This window comes from Phoca vitulina, unplaced genomic scaffold, assembly GCF_004348235.1.
Source record: "Phoca vitulina isolate PV1807 unplaced genomic scaffold, GSC_HSeal_1.0 scaffold19, whole genome shotgun sequence".
NCBI classification, from domain to species: domain Eukaryota; kingdom Metazoa; phylum Chordata; class Mammalia; order Carnivora; family Phocidae; genus Phoca; species Phoca vitulina.
The window spans coordinates 25,018,537-25,043,894 of NW_022589722.1; the positions used below are offsets into that span (position 1 = coordinate 25,018,537).

The 25,358-nt window shown below is 59.7% G+C and overlaps 1 protein-coding gene across 5 annotated transcripts; it reads right to left on the bottom strand.

Moving 5' to 3' along the window:
• Positions 1-4: 4 nt before the first annotated feature.
• On the bottom strand, positions 5-22,566 carry KCNJ4 (potassium inwardly rectifying channel subfamily J member 4). 5 transcript variants are annotated; one of them, XM_032416455.1, is made up of 4 exons: positions 22,240-22,566; positions 6,451-6,696; positions 2,133-2,417; positions 5-1,767 (listed from the first exon to the last, which is right to left on the bottom strand). In XM_032416455.1, exon 4 carries the CDS (start codon positions 1,726-1,728, stop codon positions 367-369), a length of 1,362 nt encoding a protein of 453 aa, XP_032272346.1. In that variant the 5' UTR covers positions 1,729-1,767; positions 2,133-2,417; positions 6,451-6,696; positions 22,240-22,566; the 3' UTR covers positions 5-366. The 5 variants fall into 5 exon arrangements, with proteins under 5 accessions (XP_032272346.1, XP_032272348.1, XP_032272349.1 ...); XM_032416457.1 differs by lacking the exon at positions 6,451-6,696; XM_032416458.1 differs by lacking the exon at positions 2,133-2,417.
• Positions 22,567-25,358: the final 2,792 nt, after the last annotated feature.

Genomic DNA, 25,358 nt, shown 5'->3' on the forward strand with positions numbered 1-25,358 from the left:
CCACACTAACCCCTGCCCACCCCAGAACCCCGTGATGCCCACCCCCCAGCAGTCCAGCCGCCTTCCCCAAGGTTCTGAGAGTAAAGGGGGCACGTCCTTGAAGTGTCAGTGGGAAAAGGGTGGTGGGTCTGGGGTCCCCGAGATGCCAGTGGGTAGGCTGACAGGGCAGAGGGTATCCTGGGCCCTTCCCAGGCCTGGGCTCTGGAGTCAATAGGAAGGGGTTCCCCAGTCTTTGAAGCCCCCCCACCTCCCTCCGGAAGGTCCACGCAGCCAGGGTCAGCTCTGTCCTGAGTGTGGAGGGGGTGTCCTGGCATCCCACCCCCTGCAGAGGCTCGTGTGGGAAGTGATGAAGGCGGGGCCTGGAGGTCAGATGGCGGACTCCCTGCGGTAGGAGATGTTGTCCAGCGGGAGGGTGGCTTGCATGCGCTCCAGATCCAGGTGGCTGCCAAACTCCAGCATTCGGATGATGCCCGCCTCCTCCTTGGAGCCCGCCTCCAGGCCCAGGCCCGCGGCCACGGCAGCAGCGGCTGCCGCCTCCTCCTCCATCTCCTCTTCCTCCTGGCTCATGAGGGCCAGCTCGTTCTCGTAGCAGAAGGCACTGGGCGGGGGCGGCGGGGCAGGCAGCACGGTGATCTTGCTCTCCTGCAGCTCCCGGGCGGAGCAGCAGGGCGTGCCGGCCACCTCGTAGGTCTTGTGGAAGCGCGAGTAGTCCACCTTGTAGTGGCTCTTCTCCTCGAAGACCACGGGCTCAAAGCGGTGGCCCCACAGGATCTCGCTGGCCAGGTAGGAGCTGCGGGCCTGGGTGGTCATGGCGGTGGCCTCCACCATGCCCTCGAGGATGACCACGATCTCAAAGTCCTCCGACTCTAGCTCCTCCTTGCCCATGCCATAGAGCGGGCTGTCCTCGTCGATCTCGTGGACGATGATGATGGGCGACACCAGGAAGATGCGGTCCAGGCCGATGTCGTAGCCCACGTTGAGGTCCCGCTGGTCCAGCGGCAGGTACTCGCCCTCCTGGGTCATGTAGGGCTTGATGAGCTGGGCCCGCACGTGGGCCTCCACGATGTGGCTCTTGCGCAGGTTGCCCACGCGCCACATCAGGCAGAGCTTGCCGTCGCGCACCGAGATGACCGCGTGGTGGCTGAACAGCAGCGTCTGCGCCCGCTTCTTGGGCCGAGCCATCTTGGCCATGATGGTGCCGATCATGAAGGAGTCGATGACGCAGCCCACGATGGACTGGACCACCACGGCAATGACCGCCAGCGGGCACTCCTCCGTCACGCACCGGAACCCGTAGCCGATGGTCGTCTGCGTCTCCACCGAAAACAGGAAGGCGCCCAGGAAGCCGTTCACGTGCATGATGCAGGGCTTGGGGGCCGTCGGGGCGGCCGCGCCACCGCCCGTCGGGGCCCCCCCTGCCGCCACTGCTGCCGCCGCCGCTGCGGCCGCGGCCGCCGGGCCAGCCTCCAGGTCACCGTGGAAGAAGGCGATACACCAGAAGAGGAGGCCAAAGAAGAGCCAGGAGACCAGGAAGGCGGCGGAGAAGATCATGAGCATGTAGCGCCAGCGCGTGTCCACGCAGGTGGTGAATATGTCCGCCATGTAGCGCTGCGACTTGTTGCTCAGGTTGGCGAAGTAGACGTTGCATTGGCCGTTCTTCTTGACGAAGCGGTTGCGGCGTTTCCGCCGGGGCACGTGGGCCTGCCCGTTGCGGCTGTGCCCGTGCATGTCCTGAAGCCGGCGTGGTCACCTGGGAAGACGCAGGGCCTGGGGGGGGGAAGCCCGACAGGTGAGATGCTGGCGGCCCGGGAAGCCCCCCCCCCACCCCCCCCCCCCCCGCCAGAGGCTCAGAAGGGGAAGAGCCTGGCCTAGGACCCAGGACCTCCTCGAGCCCCGCGGGCAGAACGTGGCGGGGGAGGTGCTTCTGAGGTCGGGGAGGGAGTGTGGGGGCCTGAGCCCGTGCCTCCAAGGACCAGAAGCTGAGGCCACCAGGCCGGCCCCCGTGCGGCCCCCCTCCGGCCCTCCTTGGCCCCCACCCCGTCCAGGGAGCTTCCTGGCACCCGTCTTGGCTCCACCATCTGTCCCCCTTGCCCTGAGCAGAGGGAGCTGCGAGCGCTCTGGCCCCTGCTCACCTCCTGGGTTCAGCCTCTGCCCTCTTGGCTCTCTCTGGGGCTGGACATCCTCCCGAGCTGGCCCGAAGAGCAGCCAGTGGCCCCCCGTGGCTTTGTACATTTACTAAAGATTAAACACAGTTTTCACTTCACTTCCCCGCATTTCAACTGCTCAGTGGCCACTTGTGGCTAATGGCTGCCATGACGAGACGGAGTTGATAGAGAACATTTGCCTCATTGCGGAAAGTCCTACCAGACGGCGCTGGGACCCAAGGCCCCATGTCGGTTCCTGTCCTGTCCCCAGACCTGCTGGGAACAGAAGTGGGTGAAGACACCAATGGTGGTGGTCAAGATGGAGGAAGGGGGAGCCCCAAGCTTTGGCTCCCATGTAGGTATTGCTAGTCCCATGTCACAGGTGAGGGAGCGGGGCTCAGAGAGGGGAAGTGACCTGCCCAAGGTCGCACAGCTGTGGAGTAAATCCAAACTCAGGTGTGTCTAGCCTTCAGCCCCCAGGTGCCGTCAACCTCCATGAGCTCACAAGTCCAGAGGCAGGGAGGCAGACACACCCACTGCCTCGCCGTGACACCTCGGAAAACTCATCTCCCCTCACCTGTAAAATGGGGATCAAAAGCCTACCTCACAGGACCCGAGGAGGTCGTGGGTGCTTGGTTAAAGCCAGTCACCCTCCTGCCTGCCTTCCCGAGTCTCCAGAGCAGGAGGACGCGGGCGAGAGGCAGGGTTTGCCTGTCAGCCTCCTCGGCTGTGTCTCAGTGGAGGGGACCCTCACCCCGCCGGGGCGGCAGAAGCACCAGCCGGGCCCACGGAGGGCAGACCCTCCCTCCACCCCTCCCCTCCGCCGGAGCCCCGGGAGAGAGAGGGTGCTGCCCGGGGCCCCTGCTCCTGGCAGGGCTGGGCCTGGGCCTGGGCCTGGGCTCCCGGTAACGTTTTGGCCCAGAATTATATAAGGCTGGAAGTTTCTATTTTCTGTTCTATTCTTCTTCCTGATCTAATTGTGCATCTGTGGTAATGTTTATACACTTCCCGGTTCAGGACAACTCGGTTGCCGCAGCAACCGGTGCGCGCCAACGCTGTAATTTAGAGATCAACAGCCTGGTGCCTGCCTGCGCCTCTTCCCGGGAGAAACTCCCTCCCTCGGCCGGGCCTGGGGAGACTGAGCCCTGCCCCCCTCCTCCCCCGCGATCACCCCCCACTCTGGGTTCTTCTCCCTTCCCAGCCTGTGCTCCCTGGATCATCCACCACATAACATGGGGGGCAAGTCACTTGGCTGCTGTGAGCCTCAGTTTCTTCATCTGGAAAATAGGACCAGTGAGACCCATCGGTCTGAAGATCTAACGGACAATGTGGGTGGGCAATGCTGGCCCTTAAGAGGTCATAACTTTAGCTGGGAGTCCCAGACCCTGTCTGCCACCTCCCCCAGAGGCCTAACAGCCAGGGCTCCAGGTGGGAGCCCTGAAGAAATTGGGGGCCAGGGGCACCTTCTAGGTTTTAGGGAGGTCGTCCTTCACTAAGCATCTCCCTCTCTGCTCTGTCCCGCTGTCTTGAATGCCTCCAGGAGCATCACAGAAGGAACCAGAGCCAGAAGGAACTGGAAATCACTGATTTCAAGACCCTCATTTTATATCTGAGGCCCAGGAAGCACAGACCTGGGATGGATTGGCTAAGGGTCCCAGAGGGAGGCAGAGTGGACCAGCCCTGAGCCAGGGCACCTCATTCCCACTCCAGAGCTCCTGGGAGGTGAAGGTGCTCCTGGCAAGAGGAGCCTCCTCCCTGGAGTGCTTGGGGCAGGGTTTGCTGCAGGAGAAGACTCTTCATGGGGCTCCCACTCCCTAGGAGGGCCCAGGGCTGAGGGTCAGGGAGATGGTCCCTGCGTGTTCTAGGCTGCTGGTCCTCGCCCACCAGCATGGCCCACTTTTCCCCGGTCCTGAGTGCGAGTGGCATGATCAGCCCGGCCCCAGGATCCAGGGTCAGCTCTGAGGCTCCATATGTCCCCACCCGACACTCCCCTACCCCCAGCTTCAACCCTCACCCCCAGCCCCTGCCTTTCCATCACCCCATCCCCACCAGCCTCACATCTCAGCCCAGTGGGGACACAGCTTGTCCTGCACCCCTGCATCTCCTCTCCTGGTCATAGCAGTGTCCTCAAGCCCCTGCGGGGTTCCCCGCCCTGGGCCCACGGCTCTGCTCTGCCATGTTCAGCCATGCTCAGAAATGTCTGCTCCTGGGCTGATGGGAAAGCCGCCCCCAGACCCACCACCCTCCGCCACGGAGGGGCCTGTGTGCCGCCTGTCTCCCTGGGGACCCTCAGTTGGTGAGGGCCCTGTCTGCAGGGACCCGTTCAAATAAGTGAGCGCTCCTGTCCCTGCTGACCCCTTCAGCAGGAACGAGAGGCTCACCTGCCAGCGCGCGGGCTGACCCACACGATGCCCGACCAAAAAGTGAAAAGTCCGAAGCTTGGTCTCGTGCTTGCATGGGACGGCCACCGGGAGACAGCCATTTTTTCTGTCCCTTGTTTGTCACACGAGGCTTCCTGGCGAAGGCCCAAGGGCCCAAGGGGAACGTGCGCAAGAGAAGGGGCACAGATGGTCGAAGAGGGCAAGAGGCATTAACAACGGGGTATCACCCTCCTCTGAATATAGATGTGCTTCTGGAGAGAGCGCGTCCCGTGGATCGTGTCTACAGTGAAACCACACGAAGGCAGGGAGCTGGTGTTCATTCTCTTGCAACAAGTGTGCCAGGAAATGAACACACAGGGGAGAACTCGGTTTCAGCATGTTTCCTACGGCGGAGGCTCCGCGAGGCCGGGCCCCCCTCACTGCCTTGCGGGGTGACCTTGGGCAAGTCCTTCTCCTTCCGGGCCAGCTTCCTGGGCCGGTCGCTACCCGTGAGCCTGAGTGCATCCTGAGACTCCTTTCGCGGTCAACATTCTTTCTTTGGGGAAGTGATAGGGATGGGAGATGCTGGCTGCTTTTAAAAACATAATGTCCTTTCTTGGCGAAGTGAAGGATTGAGATGCTGCGCCAGTTACCAAACTTTTTCTTTTCCTTTAATTTTACGGTGCTGTCAACGTCCCAAATCTGGAGCCCCTAGTCCAGACTTCACTGGACAACTAGAGAAACTGAGGCCAAGAGCAGGGCTGTGGCACAGGGAGGCAGTGCCTAGCCAAGGACATTCTGGCCTCGGGGAGCTGGGGCAGGTGACCAGCAGGGTGTCAACTCGTTGGCACCATCACTAGCCTGCTCCTTCCGGGGGACGGCCGGACGCCCGGCCTGCCACGGGTCCAGAGGAGGCAGGAGAAAGACCCCACGCCTGTCACTAGGTTTTCCCTCTGATTTTATGACCCACAACTCCCTTTGCCAAAGAAAAGCTGATAAAGGGACAGCAGCGCTAGGGGGACTCCAGCAACCCCGGCCGACTGTGAAGACAAATCTCCCAGTGCGCACCCACTCCCCGCACGGGAGAATGCTGGTGGCTGCAGGGGTATGTCACCGTGGCCCCCAGCCCGCGGCAGCAGCCCTTCCTGAGACGGGGACCAGGCAGGCTCTCTAGAGGGCAGGAGGAAGGGGACACTTAGCCAGCCTGCAGGGCCTTGATGCATGTCGTTGTTACTGGATGGGACAATAGGGCAGGTGAAGTGACTTGCCCGAGGTCACATTCCTCAGCCCTGGGGCCCAGCTGAACCTGCCGTCCTTCTCAGTGGCTGCTCTCAGGGAAGGAACCTTCTGGAAGTGTGAGCTCCCTGCCTGATCTATCTCCCTGAAGCGTCACTGCAAGGCTTTGTTTATTTAACAAGTATTTATTAAGCACCAACCGCAGCAACAAGCAGGGTTATTATTTCTCTTCCCAGCTGAAGAATCACAGGCTGGGGGTGGGGGGAGTAGGGACGAGGATGGGGGTTGCCCAGCAGAAGCGGCAAAGCTGGGATTCCCACTCAGGTCTGGCCGGCTCCAGCTCCTCGGCTCACCCTGGTCCCCCAGTCTCCGGCTTCGGGCTCCCTTCGCTTTCCACAACGCCCCGCTCAACGCAGATTCCTCGTGTCTCTCTGCAGCCCCCCAGGCCCAGCCCCAGCCCCTCCGGCCTCTGAATCTTCCCAGGCTGCCTCGCTAGCCGCAGCCCTGCCTCCTCTGAGCCCCTTGGCTCTCACTGCCCGTCTGTTCCACTCTGCTCCTTCTTGACTTCAGGAAAAGAACATGCTGGCTAAGCCCTTGTGTTTGGCCAGCAAAACCTGGCTCTCAGTCTCAGCTCTGTCACCTCCTAACGTGTCCTCTTTGGACCTCGGTTTCCTCATCTGCAAAGTGGACATGATAGCGATCGTACCTACCTCACCAGACCCCTGAGGAGGCGAGTGTGATAACCACTAGGAACAGAAACGCGGGCCGAGGGCTCCACAGGGCTTTGCAGGTGGAATGCACGGAATATGCAGATGATGCTGGTGGTGGTGGTCGTGATGATGATGAGGAGGAGGAGGATGAGGATGACGACACAGGACAGGGGACTGGGGGCCGGGAAACCCAGCATCAGGTCCTGCCTTCACTAACTGCTCCAGCCAGGTGCTCCTTCTCTGCATCTGCAAAATGGGGGACCATATTTGCTCCCTGGCAGGAGAGCGGGAAGATGTAAGAAACAAGGCGCCCAGCACAGAGTGTGAAATAAGGCAGGGCAGCTGGTGGGTGTTCCTGAGTCCCATCAGCCTCCTTCATCCCTGAAGCCCTCTGAGGCTTGGACAGGGAGGCTGACTCTTCTTCTACCAAAAGGAACAGGCACAAGGCAAAGGAGGTGAGGTGGGGTGGGGTGAGGGGCTAACTCAGTGAACCCAGATCAGGTTCTAGAGGCTAGAAAGATTTCCCTGGGGGATGTGGAAGGAATTAGCACCATTGTCTCCTTTCCCAGCCCCCTGAGGAGCCCCCCAGCCCCTCCTCCAGCTCTGACTGAGGCCTTTTAGGCCTGAGCGGCCTGGTTTGGGTAAGAATTCACTCAGCTCTGACACAGAGGGCTTTGCAGAGATGGGAAAGGGCTCAAGGCCTGGCAGCTGAGCTGTGCTCCTCAAAGAGTAAAAGGGAGCTGGAGATGGATCCAGCCATGGGGGAAATTGTGGCATTTTGTCCCCTCCTGCCCACAGCCTTCTGGAGGCCCCTGTCCTGCTCCTCAGACCCCAGGAGGTCTGGCTACCTTGTCTTCATGAGGCTCAAGAGCCCACATCTTCCCCCTGCACTGGCTTCAACCCAAGTCCAAAGCGGACTCTCTGTACCACTTTCTGCCTGTGTGACCTTGGGCAAATTACTTAGCCTCTCTGGTCCCTGCACTCATCATCTCGAGGTGGGGCTAGCAATAGCCCTTACCTCATAAAACTGTAATGAGGAATAAATGGCATCATGCACATCACGTGCCCAGCACAGCGCACGTGGTTGCTAAGTGGTACAAATCACTCCCGAGGCTGACCAGTCCTTCCCTTGTCCTCCTCCCCCTGGATTTGAGCTGCAGCTCGCCAGAGCCCGCCCAGCACCCATCACATGGCCCTGCCCCGTTTGTTTTCCCACACCAGCCCCGGGAGCAGCCGAGCGAGGGCAGTGGCCACGATCTCCCCGCCGGGCTGGGCCGGAAGTGGGAGCAGTCCCGCCTCGCATGCTCGCTCCAGCAGATCCCTTGACCTCTCCGAGCCTTAGCGTCTTCATTTGCAAAGGAACGTGGTAATGCCTACCTTGCAGGGTGGTCCTGAGGGCCAGATGCGGATTGCCAACTGTCACAGAGTTGCAGGCCACAGAGTGGGTGCTCAATGAACGCCGTTCCTCCCTCACACTCTCCGTGCCCTGAAACCCCACTGCACACGGAGGCCCGCCCCCACCGGCCGCCGGGGTGACATCGCAAACTCCACACCGAGCACTGAGCGTGCACTTCCTCTGTGTGGCCCTCTTCTGAGTGCTTTACGCTGATCAATTCCTGCCCTGCTCACTGTGACCTCAGAGGAAGTTACCATTATGATCCCTACTTTAGAAGTAAGAAAACTAAGGCAGAGACAGATCCAGCAACTGATCCAACGTCACACAGCCCATTAGTGGAGGAGCCAGGATTTGGACCCAGGCGGTCGATGCCAGAGCACATTCATTTGACATTTTACTCTCCTGGCCTGAGGACACATGGGTCACATTGCACGTTTCTTCCCTTTAGTAAATATTTATCCAGCCCTACTGTGTGCCAGCCTCTGTCAATCAGTCCTTTTGGGAAAGGAGAAGCTGGGTCATAGGGCAAGTTGGAGCCAGAACATGGTCCCTGATTATAGAGCCAGACACACAGGAGACTCTGGGCTTGCAGAGGGGCTCTGAGCAGTGTGGGGTGAGCGGGCTCATTCTTCCAGCTCTGACCCCACCTCCCAACTTTCCTGCCCAGCCATTCAGCCAGCAGGTGAACAGGCTCAGAAAGCAAGGTCCCCAGAATGTCCAGAGAGGCCTTCTGGTCACAGCCAAATGGCAGGAGCTGGTGGCCGCAGGACCCCAAGGGTCACTGCTCCAACCTGCAGCCGTGCCCCTTCTTGCCTGGCCCGCGCCTGGCCCCTGCCCTGACGGAGAGCTTACCACCCCCACAGGAGCTGCCTCGATTGGCCCACCAAAGGGACTGCCCCCAAACACCTGTGCCCTTCTTCTATACAGGGACTGGAAGGTGAGAGCAGATCTCTGGAGGCTCCTCTTTTCCAGAACAACCTCAGCTCTCTCATTGGTGGTGGGATTCAATCCCCCATGGCCTCATTGTGGCTTCTCGGGGCCTGGTCTGCCGTGCATTCTTCCTCCAAAATTGTTCAGTCCACTACTATTTATCGCACCCTTGCTGCGGGTCAGACCCAGGCCGTGGACTCACCCAGCTTATGGCTCAGCTGGGGAGAGACGTTGCACACATAATAGCATCTACACAGTTGGGCAGTCAGAAATTGTGGTAAGCTGCTTGAAGGAAAGTTCGGCGTGATGTGAAAGAAAGGACAAGGGGGTCTTGTTTACTGGGGGTCCCCTAAGGTCTCTTTGAGAAAGTGACATTGAAACTAGCTCTGAGTAGTGACTGGGAGTCAAGTCGGTGAGGAGAACTGTGTGTCTGTGTGAAAGGTGGGATGTAGAACATTCCAGAAGGGGTTTGGCGTGTCAAGAATCTGCAGCAAGTCCGCTTAGTGGGAGTGAAGTGAGCAAGAGGAGCGAGAGCAAACTTGCCCAGGATGAGGTCCCAGAGGTAGGGGGTGGGAGGGATTATGGATTTCACCCTCACGGCCACAGGAAACAGGTGGGCAGGCAGTTGGGTTTTGCCTGGTTGGATCTTTTCAATTTTCATGTGAAATCTTTAAGACAGATAGGAATAAAGAATAATACAATAAACCCTTGTGTATCCACCACCAGGCTTAAGAAATAAAACCTCCTCAGGGCAACTGGGGGGCTCAGTTTGGTAAAGCATCTGACTCCATCTCTGCTCAGGTCTTGATCGCAGGGTCGTGAGTTCAAGCCCTGCGCTGGGCTCCATGCTGGGCGTGGAGCCTACTTAAAAAAAGAAAAGAAAAAAAGAAACCCTCCTCGATGTGGCTTCTGTGGCCTCCTGCCCTGGTCTGGCCTCGGAGGCCTCCGCTGTCTGGGCCTGGTGCACTCACGGGGTAAGAGGTGCTGGGGCCCCGCACGGGGTCCCGTGCACGCAGGAGGCTTTCAAGTGGGTTCGGGCGGCAGCCCAGGCGGTGGCCTGCAGGGCGCGGTGGCAGGTTGCATGGGGCGGTTGGGAAGAGGGGTGTTGGGAACAGGTGCAACGGGACACTGAAAGAGGACCCGATTTAAGGAGTGATGGTTTCCAGTGTGCGGTGGCCGTGGGGTGTGCGGGTGGAGAAGTCCGCAGCATGTCCGACCCGGAGGCTGTTGCTGACCACTGGCGCTGTGGGAAGCTATGGAAGCGGATGCGGCCGCCTGGGGCAGGAATGCTGAGGAGGAGAGCGGAGGCCCCAGAGCCGCTGGGCATCCCCTGCCCGTGGACGAGGTCCCGGCACAGCGGAGGGAGGCAGAGCGGCAACCGGACAGCAGGGCCCCCGGAGCCAGGAGAAGAGGAGTTTCGGCAGAGCTGCCCAGTGGGCCCCGACCAGCCCAGACCACGTGAGGCCAGAGGCCCCACATCCCTCCTCCACTCGGATGCTGTCCCTCCCCAGCCACCAAGGGCGAAGTGAGGACACCAGAGAAGGCAAGGTGCTGGGGACGTGGTAGCTGCGGTGGGCCAGGGACAGGAGCAGAGGTGGCCTCGGCACAGCCCACGTCCAGGGCACGTGCCCCAGCCGGGGAAGGGGGCAGGCATGGAGATCACCACCCCAACCTCGGTCTCTCAGCAAACAAGCCCGCAGGAGCTGGGGCTGACGGCCAGGGCGGGGTTGGGGGGAGGGAGTGTCTCCCGGCGCCGTGGGGCGGGGCACGTGGGGGCTGATGCCTCTCACCCACACCGGCACGGGGTTCCCTGGATTCTCTGATGGGCCTAAGAAGAGGTGTGGGGAGACGGGAGGAGCAGGGAAGGCGAGTCTGAGCCAAGTCCCAGGCTTACTTCCTGCCTCGCCCTGCGTGGCCCTGCGTGGCCTCGGAGAGCCATGGGACTGCCTGTGACACTTGGGTACGCTCTTGGACCTCAGCCTGCAGCCGGTCATGCACCAGGGGAGCTGGGCCCCTTGTCTGCCCAGCCTGGCCTGGAGGCAGCCTGATGCCCATCCGTGAATGGCACATCACGCAGCCAGCAAAAGAGGAGGGAGCCCTGGAAGGAGCCATGTGGGTCTTCAAGATGTGTCTTTTAGCAAAAAAGAAAAAAAAAAAAAAGGCAACAGTGATGAACATTGAGTATAGTATCTACCATTTGTGGAAAAAAGGAGAGAACGAAATTTATAGACACACATATTTGCTTGTCTGGGCTTGTCTGTGGATGGAGCCCCAGGAAGCTGGTGACACTGGCCGCCTCCAGGGGAGCGGGGGGGAAGCAGGTGGCTGGGGATGGGTGGGAGGAAGAATTCTCACTGGATTCCTGTTTGTGTCTTTTTAATTTTAGAGCCATATGAATGTATTACCTACAGAAAAAAAAAAGACACATAGAAGGCTTTAAAATTAGTGCATACATATGTGTATTTTTCTGAGAAGGCTTAGAGCATTCATAAGGTCCCCAAAAGGGCCTGTGATCCCAGGAAGCCTGAGAATGTTTTACTTCGGTGCTGTGCGGCCATGGGAAAATGCCTTGACTTCTCTGAGTCACATCCCTAAGACGGGGAGGAATAACACCCACTTGGTGGGCATGCTGTGAACATGAACCGCGGCGTGGACGGTAAGGGTTTATAAACTGTAAAGTGCAGAAGCCCTTCTTGAAGGGGCTGAGCATCACCTCCCATCCTCTCCCCAGCCCCCCTTGAGGGCTCCTCTCCAGGGCTCCCGGGCTCCGAAGGGGGCCCTGGCTCCTCACCCCTGCCTTCCTCCTCGAGTCCTCCAGGCCCAAAGGCCCCCATCCGGCTGGCTCCTCGAACCCTCCTCCAGCCTCCATGTGCACACCTCTTGCAGGCCCAGGCTTGGCCTTGGCTTAAAATGCCACAGACCCCGGCCGCCCCAGTTGTCCTTGGGAGCAGCAACAGGCTGATGGGGCTCCTGCTCTCGGCGGCGTCTGCTCAGCGTCTAAGAGGCAACGTGAACCCAGCATTGCTAAGACCGACCAATGCCCCGCCCCCCGCTGCCTTCCCATCACCGTCTGTGACCTCCCAGGGGGTCGTTCTAACACATGGGCGTCACCCTTCTACCCTCCCAAAGCCAGTCATCATAATAATGGTAGAACAACTGAGTGTCTACTGTGGGCCAAGCCCTGGCCACAACTTTGATCCTGATCCGGAGGTGGGTGCTGTCACTCTCATCTTCGTCTGGGTTCAGGAGCTTCTGCAAGAAGGTGAACTGTGGGACTGGGGCCTGGACGCTGGCCCCACACGCTGTCCAGCCAGCCTGCAGCGTCCCCCTTGCTCCAGGCCACGTCACGACCACACAACTCCACTTCCCCTCTTCCCCACCGCACCCCACCCCCAGCCGCTCAGGCCATTCTTCTGTTCCTTGAACACAGCAAGTTTATTCCTATCTCTGGTCTTAACACGGGTTGTTCCTTCTGGTTGAAATCCTCCCAGACGCCACTGCTCACACCTTGCTACCGTTCAGGTCTGAGTCAGAGGCTGCCTCCTCCGAGAGGCCCCCAGGTGCTCTCTGTCTGCGTCCTGATCCTCACAGCATTTCTCCGATCCAAACCGATTTCATGTACAACCACCATTAAGTGCAGGGGTCTTGAATCTCTGCTTCACCCTGGAACCCTGGTGCCCGGCACATGGTAGACACTTAAACATCGGAGGACTGACGAAGAAACAAGATAATTTCCGCTTGTCATCATTCCCGTGAGGGACCTAAGCAGGGGATATGACAGAATGTGACCAAGGAGGAGCTATTTTTGTCACCGTAGTCAGGGAGAGCCTCTCCGCGGCGGAGGTGGTCTCTGAGTGGAGGCCAGAAGGAGAGCTTCCGGGGCACTGGAGTGAGTGCAGGATGGCGGAGGCCTCGGGCCTTTACCCCCCCTTCCACAGAGCACCGGCTTCTCCGAAGGTGTCCCCCAGGGGAGTGAGCAGGGTGTCCCTGATTCCCACGGAGGGCTCTAGGCCCCTAAGAGAAGCTCCAAGGACTGGAGGAGGGGGTGAGGAGGCTGGGGCAGGCAGACAGGTCTCCGAAGAGCCAGAGACAGGGGTAGGAACACTCAGTCCCTGCTCCGACCCCAGAGCTCCCACTCAGCCACAGACATGAGTGACTGTCCCTATGGGGAGGCCGACTACACCAGGCAGAGTGCTATGTGCTCACCATTCTGGCCATCTGCCCAGCTGGCTCCTAAGGCCAGAGACTCTCAGACTCCATTCATTCATTCATTCATTCATCACCCTAAACCTATGCTGAGCTGGAGTGGCCTCTGCCCTCCCGCCTGGTGGAAGGCACCACACTCAGGGCCTTCCTCGGGGGATGCTCCATACATCCCCGTGGAGTGAGCACCTACCATGTGCTGGGGGAAGAGAAGTGAGTAAGACACAACCCTGCTTTGCTGAGCTCCGTGTGTTAACATGTGAGGCCAAGGCAGGAGGGCTTCGAGAGAGGTCCCCAGGGAGATGTGGGTCGAGCTGGAAATGTGAAGAAGAAGCAGGGCTGGGCCCGGGCTGGGCTGGGCAGAGAGTGGGCCCTGGGCCCTGGGGTGGGGTGGCTGGCTGTGGGGCTCGACAGCCCTGAGCGAAGTGGGCTGCTGGGCCAGGGAAGGGAGGTCCGAGGACAGCAGAGAGACATCCTGGAATTCTTGCCACTTATATTCTTGGGAGCTGAGCCTCCTGGAAAAAAAAGGGTTCTGCACACCCCAGCCTCTGTCAGTGCTGCTTCCAGGATTTCTATACAGGGAGGTAGCTTTTAAACTTTCTGACCAAGACCCAGATTAAAAACAAACACACTGTACATTGCTACTCATTATACAACATATATATTTTAAAAACTGTAACAAGAGCATTGCAAAATAATACCCTCACTACATACAAAGCGCTTGACATTTTCTTTTTTATTTCATTAAGAATATAAGTAGTGAGCTCACTAAATCAATTTCACAACCACTAATGGATCAGGACCTGCATGTACGCTGAACAATACTGACCTGCTGGGTGCTCAGGAGCCCTGAACTGGCTGAGATGGGGATCTAGGGCTTGTCTATTTTCTTTTCGGGTGTCCCCGGGTGGGCACAAGCCTCTAGGGCCTGTCTTGAAGCTACAACTGCCCATGCTAGGACCATGGGCTTTTGGAGGGCACAACTGTGGGGAGAGTTGTTGGAGGTCATGAGGGAAAACTTGGAACACTCTGTTAGACCCTTAGGATCATGGGACCTCTGTACCGTGGCCCAGACAATAAGGACTCTGGGTTCTGGGTCTGATCCCTTTCTCTGGCCCTGTATTACAACCTGCTGCTGTCCCCCTAACAGATGTCATTCAGCAGCTGCTTGCACACCTCCCATGACAGAGAGCTCACCCCTCCTCAGGCAGCCCACTAGAGTGTGGGGAGTGAGGCTCTGTCTTGCTGTTAATGCAGCTGATAACTGTAACTCCCTCCCATGGCTGGCTGTCAGTTCGTTCTCCTCTCTCCTGGCCTGTCACCCCAGGGACCCAGGCCAGCTCCAGCATGAGGCCATGCCCGCGCTCTGCCCCACCTGGTTCCTTCTCCTCCCTGTTGCCCAGTGTCTGGGGGATGGCCCTGAAACCCAGCCAGAGAGGCTCTTTCCAAGGTCAGGTGGCCTGAGGATCTGCAGCTGCACAGCCTGGCGCTGGTGCTCAGCCAGCCCTGCCCCCACCCAAGCAGGTCTGGAGGGTTCGGCAGAGGGTTCGGGTGCTGATACCCAGGATAACTAGAGAAGCAGCGTCTGAAGGCGGTGGCCAGTGAGCATGGGGGCTGGGGCCTGGCAATCAGCAGGACTCGCCCCTGACCAGTCGGGCCACACAGAAGCTCCTGTCAACGATGGGCGATGTTTCTCTCAAAGCTCATGGATCTTCCCAGCAACCCACAGATGTAGGGGCACAAGCCCACCCCATAGGTCAGGGCATGGAGGCTCAGAGAGGTGAATACACTGCCCAAGGCCACACAGCCACTCAGGGGTAGAGCTGGACTTGAACCCAGATCTGTTTCCCCTCCATAGGGCTCAGCTGGGACTACGGAGGCCAGAGGAGAGAAGCCTTGGGGGAGCACGGGGGGAGCTAGCCGCCCTTCCTGTAGGGAATGGGCTGGTTCCCTCAGATCAAAAGCCAAAGTAGGAGGCAGGTATCCCTTAGCAGAACCTTCCAGACACAGTCGGCTGCCCCAGGAGATGGTGAGCTCCCTACCAAGAGGCCCATGTGCCAGAGTGCCTGAGCCCCTCTGCCCTTTCCCACCTGTGCCCACGACCAGGCTACCTCCAGCTCTGTGCATGCTACCTCCCTCAGAGGGTCCCACGGAGAGTCCAAATCGCTGCCCCCCATTCCTGCTGTCCCCTGGGCGCAGCGGCACCTTAACTGTCACAGGGCAGAGGGCCTGGACTTCTCAGGCCTACACTGGGAGTTTGGGGTAGGGGTCGAGATTGGGAGGGGAGCTGCAGGGGGCGGGTAGGGGAGAGACTTTGCTGGTCCGGATCGGGGGGGGGGGGGGCGGTCCCAGAGGCCAGATGGTAAAACTTGGCACCATTTCTGTCACCAAATCAAGGTTGGGCGAGCTCCCTCCTCAAAGCCTCATTCTCCCCGTCAGTAAAATGGGATTAGTCCCTCACAGTCATGTGCCCCCTCCTCCCTGGCCTAGCTCAGGTCCCCTCCCATCTTGCAGCCCAGGTCGAGCTGGGGCAGCTCCACAGCAGACAGGGCAACAAAAGGGAAAAGCCAAGCACATCCCCCCATTGCCACAGGTTGTCCCTGTTTCATGGAGGAGCTAAGAGAGGTTCCCAGGGGGTGACAGTGACCCAATCAAGGTCACAATGGGTAAAGGGTAAGTGAGGGGGGTAGCTGGGATTCAATCCCAGGCCGGCCTGACTCAGGCAGACTTCTTTGTTCAGCTGCCCCAGAAATCCCCAGACTGGAGGGAGGGAAGAGGCAGAGAGTCAGGAGGAGCCCTGGGCCAGTCCAGCCCCAGCTCTGCCACCATTGCTGCGGGACCTTGGGTGATTCACTGTGGTCTCTGGGCTCAGTTGCTCCATGTCCCAGCAGAGTATGGGAGAAAAAGCAAATACAGGAGCAGATGAGGCCACCAGAAAACGCTAGGTAGAGTTTTCCCCATCTTCCCAGGCCCAGGGGTGCCTCTGCTCAACTGCACTCCCCACGTCCGGCCCCATCTCCCCTCTGCCCTTCCAGAGGCCCCTGCTGGGTCCACCTGAGCAGGCCTAGACCAAAGCTCTCAGTTGATAGGGCCATGACCATGAACATAGCTTCTCCCTATACCGCTCCAGCTGGGGTCCAAACACCAAGGATCACCAGTCTTGGTAGCCTCTCTCCTTGACCTGCCAATGCCCCCCACGGACACCTGGCCTCCCCCTGTCCCCTGAGACCAGATATTCCGGCTGTTGGCACAAGAGCTGGTCAATCACTGGCCAGGCAGCCACAGGGAGGAATGGGGCAACTGGCGCAGGGAGAGAAAGGGGAGCCCCGGGCTGGAAGAGACGCACGTTTCCTCCTTCAGCAAGCCAAATGGACGGACCCAGAATGGCTGGAACTGGGAGGATTCCAGCAGGACGCTGGTATGCAGCTGCTTCTACCTGCCGGACCTTGGGCAAACTCGGGCTTCTAGCTGAGCCTCAGTTTCCTCAACTGAAAAGTGGGAGTGATGGCCCTCACGGAGTGGCAAGGAGCATTCAGTAAAACCATGAATACAAAGCCTAGCCTAGAGCCCGGCACATGGGGGCTTGTCTCCCTTCCTGCCTCAGGACCCCCAAGAAAACCTCCCTGTCAGCCGAGCCGCCAAGCAACAACACCACCTCTCCGAGCAGCCGGGCGTCTGAGTGTGCGTGTGAGGGAGTGTGTGAGAGAGCGTGCGAGCGTGTGCTGGGAGGACTGAGGCAGGGGAACACCAAAGAGGGGGCAGCGCCGCACCCCAGCACTCCCCTCCCCCATTTGCCTGCCTGCGTGTCCTAAAACAGAACAGTGGTCTTAGAATGAAGCAAAAACCCACCAGCTCAAACCTCGTCCCAGTCACTTTCTATTTGAGTCCCGTCAGCCACTCCCCGTGCTGGACCTCAGTGTCCCCTTCCAGAAACAGAGAGGACCGCGGATGTCCCAAGTCTCGCAGCTTTGCTGTAGGGACTGGAGAGTGGGTGGCAGGGGCAGAAGTGTCCCAGGCCTTTGAGAGCGGGAGGCCGAGACCCAGAGCCAGCTGGAGCGTGAGCCCACCCTGCCCCCCTCGCTGCACCCCACCCACCACCCTGAGAGGCGCGCAGAGAGCCCCGAGTGCGCGCCGGCAGGAGCGCGCGTGTGTGACTCAAGGTCTATTCATAGCTGAGCTCCACCAGCTGCAGCGTCACAGGCAGAGGGGCCTCAGCCCGTATTATTATTTCAATTACCATCTGAATTAAAAGTTTGAGCAGCGATCAGCCCACATAGCGAGGGGAAGAGGGAGCAGGAGAAAAATAAAGATGAAAAGGAGAAGAAGGGCTGCGCCCGAAGATCCCCCCACACCCCAAGGAGGGCTGAGTCGCCCAGGAGGCTTAAAGGTTATGCCAACCTCCAGGATTCCTGCCTGCCCCTTGCCCGGGGCCCAAGGTCCTCATGGGGATGGGAGGAGCACTTAGAGATGACGGCCCTCGGGGAGCTACACTGTGCAAACAGATCATTCGGTCCAGATTCTCCCTCACACCGACAAACGAGCACAGCAAGCTCAGAGAGGGTGGGGGACTGACCTAAGGTCGCACTGGGAGCCACACCCAAGGCTGCTGGTGCCAAGCTCCTCCTCCCTTGCCAGGCAGGTCCCACCCACAGGTTCCCGTGACCTCACAGGGTGTATAGCACTGACATCTGTGGGTGGCGCTGGGGCAGGGCCAGGGAGGACAGAGGTGGACCTGCTGTTTCTGCTGGTTTCTCTTCCTGCGCCCTTCTCTGCATTCCCCAGGCCAACTCCCCTACCCACAGCCTTAGCCTAGAGCCAGCACCCTCTCAGCCCTCTGCCAAACCACCGAGCAGTCAGGACCTCCAATCCCAGAGCTCACACCATCGTCAGCCCAAAGGACCCTCCTGACCCACCAGTGCAGGGAACAGACCCCCTGGCCCAAATCTGACTCTCTGGGCACCTTTGAACAGGTCATTCTTTGTCCCTGTGCCTTAGTCTTCCCCTTTGTAAAGTGAGTTCTTCCCTGGGTGCCCGTCTATATCCATGTCTTCAGAATGGAGCCCCCAGAGGATCATTGAGGGGGTGTCATGCTGTGGGGGCGACACATCATCTCCTGCCAAACCCCAGCCCAGGGGAGGGACTTTCTCCATTCTTTTCTCAAGGAAGTCCCAGGGAGAGCCCCTGAGAATCAGACTGGCCGGGACTCAAATCCAGACTCATCCACCTCCCTGCTGTGTGACCTTGGGCAAATCGAATAGAGTCTCTGAGCCATGGCTCCCCCATCTGTAACACAGGGACACCAAATCGACATTGCAGGGTTGTTGGGAGGATTACAAGAGAAAGCGTTTGCAAAAAGCTCCTACCCCAATGCCTGGCGTAACAATGTGAGTTTCCTTGCTGGAAAGCGGGTAAGTGACGGGTGCTGCTCCCCAGCCTCTCCTGGGATATGAAGGACTGAGATTTTGGAGGTGGGGATGTCATTCACCCTCACCCATAAAGCAGGAATCACCGGGACAGGATTCTTGGCAGGTACTCATCTCATCTGGTTCTGCTTAAATAGCTCTGGGAATGAGGAGCTCACTATTTCACAAAACATCCACAGAGGCTCCCCATCTTTCTCTTCCTCCAGCTCTGGGAATCTTCTAGAAGGGGCCATAATCTTCTAGCTTAACCCCAAATCTAGCCTGTCCCTGCCTGGGACTGCTTGGAACTCGCTTTAAAATGAGCCCAAAAGGGAGCTCTTCAAGTAGACCGAACGAGGGATGGGATTAATGCTCAGGGATGCTGGAGATGAGGGGAACCAGGGAGCAGGAAGGGAGAACAGAGGAGGCCAAAGTGAGAACTGGGCCCTCCAAGCTCCTGGGTCCCGCCTGGTCTTGCACAGTGTTCCACAGGGTGTGTATCTGCCTGCCTGCCCACCTACTTCTAGGCAGGGCTGGGAACCAGGGCCCTGGGTTCGGGCCCCAGCACTACTTCCTCTACCCCCAAACCATTACTGTGACCTTGGGATGGGGGTCTTTGGGCCTTTGGGCCTCAGTTTCCACTTTTGTAAAACAAGGACATCAGAGCAGTGAGTTAAGCTCCAAGCCTTCTGTCCGTATTGAGCTACTGTCCCCACTGCCCCCTTACCTTCTGCCCAGCATGCAGGGAGCCACCGGGCCCCTAAGGCTCTGGGGGTCTAGGGCCAGAGACCCTGTCTCTTCCCCTGTCTCTCACCTTCATGTCCACTATCTCTTTCACATCTCGTGCCTTTGAGGGTTCTCTCGTCCCCATTTGACAGGTGAGGAGATGGAGGCATAAGGAGGTAGACTTTGCTGAAAGTCACAGGGAGCCGTTCAAAATTCCAGACTCCTCCTCTGTGCCCAGGAGAGCAGCAGGGCTCAAGGGCATCTTTTTTCAGGAGACTCACCAAGATCTCGAGTGGCCAACTGTTCTCCACACAGATGTAGACACTGCACAGGGCACGGGATGGGGGGACCTGCCCAAGGTCACCCAGCAAGGCAATGACAGATCGTCCTGAATTTAGGCTCCCTGCCTCCCAGGTGCCACCTAGCCAGGGGGACAGCAACATGGTCTGACCTCCTGCCCTGGCCCTGGGATCTTTCCAAGATCGGAGCCCTTGTCCTGCCTTGAGGCCCTGCTTGGCTGCTCCTGGAAGCCCCCACCACCTGGGACTGAGGCGGCAAGAGTGAGCAGGAAGACAGGAATTTAAGTTGAGGGTTGGCCGCTTGCCCCCCGGCCCTCCGTCCCTCCCTTTCCTCGTGCAGGGGGAGCGGCGGTGATGTAATGCATGTAATGCACTCGGCTTTGGTCCCGGTGCCAATCTCAGAAGAGAGACGACAGATTGCGTGAGCCAAATTTGGCATCCTAGGGGGGAGAGGCATGAAAAGTGGAGATGTGGAGGAGAGGAGCGAGGAGCCTGGAGAGGTGCGGGAGAAGCCCCCCTGCCCGGCAGACCCCGGAGTCACCTCCTCTCCTTCCACCCTGGCCCCCCCACCAACCGCTCCAGCCCACCTGGCCTCAGGATCCCCTCCTCACTCTGAGAGACCGGCCTAGTTCTGCCCCGGACCCTCCAGCCCCAGGACTGCCAGTCCTGCCCCCCCAACACACCGCTCCAGCTCCATTTCCCACCGCCACTAGTCTCCTGGTTACCATGTTGCTGGTTGTCATGTCGCTTACATGTCCTCGTGACTCAGTGGTCCCCGCAGAGGGGCCCCCTCCTCCTCACACCCCCCTCAGCACTCACCCCCGCCTCCCCCAGATCCACATTAAGAACCAACCCGCCCTGTAAGCCTACACTCTTCCTCCTCCCCTCTTATCCTAAGCTAAGAAATCTTTCCACAGCATCTCCTAGAGCTACTTCATTCTGTGTTCTGCAAATGTCTAAGAACCTACTATGCTCCAGGCTTTTGCAAGCTGCTTTCAGAGACCTGACATCGTCTGTAAATCACTTGGCAACCCAATGAAGTCAGTACCAACATCCCCATTCTCCAGTTGAAGACACTGAGGCCCAGAGAGGTCAAGCCAGCTGCCCAAGGTCACCCAGCAGATACTCAAGGCCAGCTCCGTCTGTTCCCAGTCACCCCAGAGGCTTTTTTTTTTTCTTTCTGGGAGAAGTGCTTCCTTTTCAAGGGTAACCAAAGATTCCTGAGGAATAGCTCCTAAGCCCCAGATCCCCCTCTAATTTTTGGACACTCCCCTTCTTGGTCAATCCTCTATTTGAGGCCATATCCTCTCTTTCCATTAGCTGTTCACCTTCCCAAAGGTAAAATGAGCCCTTACTGCCGTCCGCCCAGCACTTTCCCCAGCCTGTGAACAGCCCTCAGCTCATCTGAGCCCTTGGAGGTCAGTGGGGCAGAGAGCTGTGTCCTCATTCCATAGATATGGAAGCTGAGGGTCAGGGAGGAGAGGGACTTGCTCAGGGTGCTGGTCCCTCAGCTAGTGAGCAGATTTCCAGGAGCCTGAATGTAGGGTATGTGAAGCCCACTTCCCAGTGTGGAAAACCCCAGAAAGAGCCCTCCTCCCTGTGGAGAACAGTCGAATGTTCTAGGCTCAGCCCTCCAAGCTCCAACTTGGATATGGGTCAGCTCAATGGCCAACAGCCTTTGCTCCTGCCATGTTGCAACCCAGACCTTATCCCACCACCCTTTTCTGTCTTCTGTTCCTCTCATCCCAGGCCAAGGCAGGGCCACAGTGTGGCTCTCAGGCCCCCAAAAGTCCTGCCCATAGCTCCCCAAACTCTGGCAGCCCGGTAGGTCACAGGACTGTATGTGGGGAGAAGCAGAACAGGCATTTCTCTCTCTCTCTCTCTCTCTCTCTCTCTCACACACACACACACACACACACACACACACACACGGGTCTGCCTCCTCTTTGGGTCTTGCACGTGTGGCCCTGGGACCTCCGTCCCTCAGCTCCCCGTTCCCTCAACCTGCTGCTCAGCATCCTACTGGTCTCGAGGCCCTGGCTTGCCAACTGAGCCAGGCTGCCCTGCCTCTAGTCCCTCCACCACTCTCCCACCTACCATCTCCCCGCATTCTCTCCCCATCTTAGAGCCTAGGCACCGGAGGCAGAAGTGTGATGTTGACGCTGGTGGGGAGGCAGGGAAGTTTCCCTGCTCAGGGGCTCATTCAGACCTCTCTTTCCTTGGGGCTCTCCTGTAGGGAGAGAAGAGCAGTCCTTGCCTCTCTCCACAGCTTCCGTCTCTCCCACTCTGAAATGTGAAATACTCCGTTGACTGGACCCCTGTCCACCCACCTTGGGGTCACCTGGCCCAAAGTAGGTGCTCAAAGCATGACAGGTGGGATGTTGTTTTCTGTCAGATCAGAGGGCCATTTGCAAACAGGTTGCAGCTGGGGAAGTGGAAAGGGGACCCCCCCACACCCTTTGCCACGAGTCACCTGCCTTGAAGCTCCTCAGAACCGGCTGACAACTGGGGGTGGGTGGAGGCAGGGAAAGGTCGTGGCCGGGGCAGAAGGTCAAGGCCTCTTCTACCCACCCCTCTCCGCCTTTCTGGCCACAACCCAGACCTTCACGCTCCCGACGGACCGAGGGACAGAGAGACAGAGCTGGCCAGCTCCCGGGGAGTCGCTGGGCCGCGCGGAACGCGCGCCTGGCAGCCGAGACCCGCGGGGATAAGGTACTGACGGGCGGGGCCAACGGCTCCCACCGCCCCCCCCCCCCCCGACGGGACACACAGACACGCACGCGGCCGGACAGACAGACGGACAGCGCCAGCGGTGGGCGTGGGCCCGGCTTACCGCGGGGCGGAGGGTCCGACGAAGGTCCAGGAGGCGGCGAGCGGGCTCTACATCCCACGGCGCGGTCGGGCGGGCGGCGTCCCGGGCGGGGAGAGGGGAGTCCCGGCGCCCCCTCCCCGCGAACTCGGCGGGCCGGCGCCGCCCCCCCTCCCCGGCTGCCGGTGGGTCTGTCCGTCGGTCTCCGGGTCTCCGCGCCTCGGGGCCGTCCCGCGCCTCTCCCCGCGGGCCACCCAACTTTCAGCGCTGCCCCGCGCCGCGCCCCCGGCGCCGCCTGGGCGTCAGCATCGTCGGGCCGGGCCCCGGCTCAGAGCCCGGGGGTCCGGGGGCCCATGGCGCTCGACCGCCCGCGCTCGCGCCCCCCGCCCCCGCAGCCCGTCCGCCGCCGCCCGCCGCTGTTCTCGCGCTGTCACTCCGCGCTGTCCCCCGCCCTGCGCTCCGCTCCCTGCCCCGCGGCGCTCGCCTCCGGCCCCGGCCCCGAGAACCCCGCGGCCGGCCGGCCCGGGATCCGCTGCCACCCACCCCGGCTGCCCCCCTGGGTCTCTGTCCCTCTGCCGGTCTCCTCTGTCCCCGTGCGGGTCTCTCCGTCTCTCCCTGCGGGGTCTCTGTCTTCTCCCTGCCGCCCTCCCAGTGTCTCCCCTGCCTCCCTCCGCCTCTGCCCTGTCTCCCCTGCGCGTCTCTATCTGTCCTCCTCCCGGTCTCCGTCTGTCCTTCTCTGTCTCTCTCTCCCTCCCACTCTCGGTGCGGCCCCCGCTGTCTCCGACCCAGGCCCGCGCCTCCGCCGCGTCCCCGGCTCGCCCGGGAGCCCGAGCTCCCGCCGCCCGCGGCGCGCCGAGAACTCCCAACTCGCGGCACGCCGCCCCGCTTTGCGAGACTTTCGCCCCTCCTCACACGTGACCCGCGCCCCAGTGCGGAGGCCGCGCGCCCCCCCGGCCCCCGGGCCCCGGGCAGCCCGCGGGGCCCCGCCCGGCCCCTTCCCCGCGGCCCAGCGGGTCTTCAAACCCGCTCGCGTCGGCCGGACGCGCGGGGCAGGGCCGGGGGCTGGGGGCTGCGGGGCCCCGCTCCTGCCCCGGATCCTGCCCGGGTTTTCCTCCTCCCTCCAGGAGCGCTCCTCCCAGAACCCATTCCGAGGATCCGCTCCCGGATTTTCTAGCCCCCAGGGGCCGGCCGGTTGGGTTCCTCTGGGCCGGGAAGGGGGTGGGTGGGAGAGGGTCTGTCCTGGGTTTGGAGGCTCCCGGCCACTTTGTTCAGTGATCGCCTTCCCCTCCTGAAGTGACGGCCTTAAGGACCGTGCTCCGGGAGACGGAGGTGGCGTGGCTGGAGGGACCCTCACAGTCACCTAGACAGCAACCCCTCATTTTACAGACGGGGAGACTGAGTGCCAAAGAGGGTCGTGAGCTTGTCCAAAATCACCCAGAGGTGGCAGAGCCGGACCAAACCCCAGTCTCTTATTCTCTGCATCCCCATTACTCCAAGCTGTCCTTACAGGGGAGGATACCCGTCTGAGTGTGCCCCAGGTCTGGGCCCCACACTCTGGGCTATGGGGAGCAGACTCCAGCACCCCCAGCCCCTGAGAGCCAGCCACCTCCCTGGCGATCCTGCCACCTCATCCCGACCCCCTGAGGAGGGAAAGTGCTCCTTCACTAGGGTGGAGGATGAGAGAACACCTATAGTTAGACAGCCAGAAGAACTTCCCTGGGAGTCTGGCCATCTGTGGCTAGTCTCAGTTAAGAGGCGGAGAGACTAAGGCACCCCAGCCAGATTGAGAATTTTTTGAAGATGAAATCTCCTCCAGTGTCTTCTCCAAGCTGATCCCCGAGCATGTGTCCAGCACACTAACCACCATGACTGTCTTCCTTCCCCGTGGATCCTCTCCACCTCCAACTGGGATCCAGTCCCAAGTTCTCAGCATGATGTACAGTCAGGCCCCACCTTATCCAGCACCCTATATACCCACACATACACCCTGATTCCCACAGATTCCAGAACATACCAGATGCTTCAGCACCTCTCTGCCTTTGCCCATGCTGTTCTTCCTGCCTGAAGTGCCCTTTCTCCTTCTCTGCCCAGGGAATTCCTACTGCTCTCCCAGCCCAGGCTCCCCACTACTTCCCCTGGGAGGGCCTCCTGGTGCCCCCAGAAGAAGTCATTACCCACTCACTCATTCATCCGGCCCTGGTACTCCAATTTTTTTATCAAACCTCTTTGTAAAATGGGGTCCCTAACAGTCCCTCCCCTCACAGGGGCAGATTAGGGGAGGTCGATGCACAAGAAATTCACAGCTTGGGGCACCTGGGTGGCTCAGTCGTTAAGCGTCTGCCTTTGGCTCAGGTCATGGTCCCAGGGTCCTGGGATCGAGCCCTGCATCGGGCTCCCTGCTCGGCGGGAAGCCTGCTTCTCCCTATCCCTCTCCCCCTGCTTGTGGTCTCTCTCTCTGTCAAATAAATAAATAAAGTCTTTTAAAAAAAAGAAAGAAAAGAAATTCACAGCTCATAGTAGGTGTTCAATAAATGTGACCATCTTTTCTCAGTCCTCCCTTCGACACTGTGCGGAGCCCCATTGCGGATGACCCATTCCATGCCCAGCTCCCTCATTAGTCGGCGATGTCCTCACAGGCAGGCAGCCAAGACTGGCTTTCCTTCACATGACTCTTCGGTGTGAATGGATGGATGAACTTAAGCAATCTGAATCCTGGGTCAGTGGCAGATAAGTGCCCGGTCACTATCACACCTTTCCATGGAAATTAGAGGATGCAGGTGAGGCAAATGACCTGTGGTCTCTTCACCTAGCCAAAGCCCTGGCCTGGTGGCTGCCCTGGAAATGTGGGGGGAAGAAGAGGGGCAGAGGAGGTGGGGAATGCAGACAGAGGTGTCTGTAGTTCCAGACCCTCTGTTCCTGTGGGATCAGTCCTGATGCTAGGTCACTGGGCACAAGTGTAAGGAAAAGGTAAGGGCTCAGGGACAGTGACTTCTGGGAGATGGGAGGGGGAGGCCTGGTGGCTGTGATGTCATAGGGTTGAGAGGAAACATTTGGTAATGGTCACCTTGCTAGTCCTGGGGCTGCGGTCTGGGGACCCCCCCCCCTTGCTCATCTCCTGTAAGGAGCGTCTGGTGGAGGCCAAG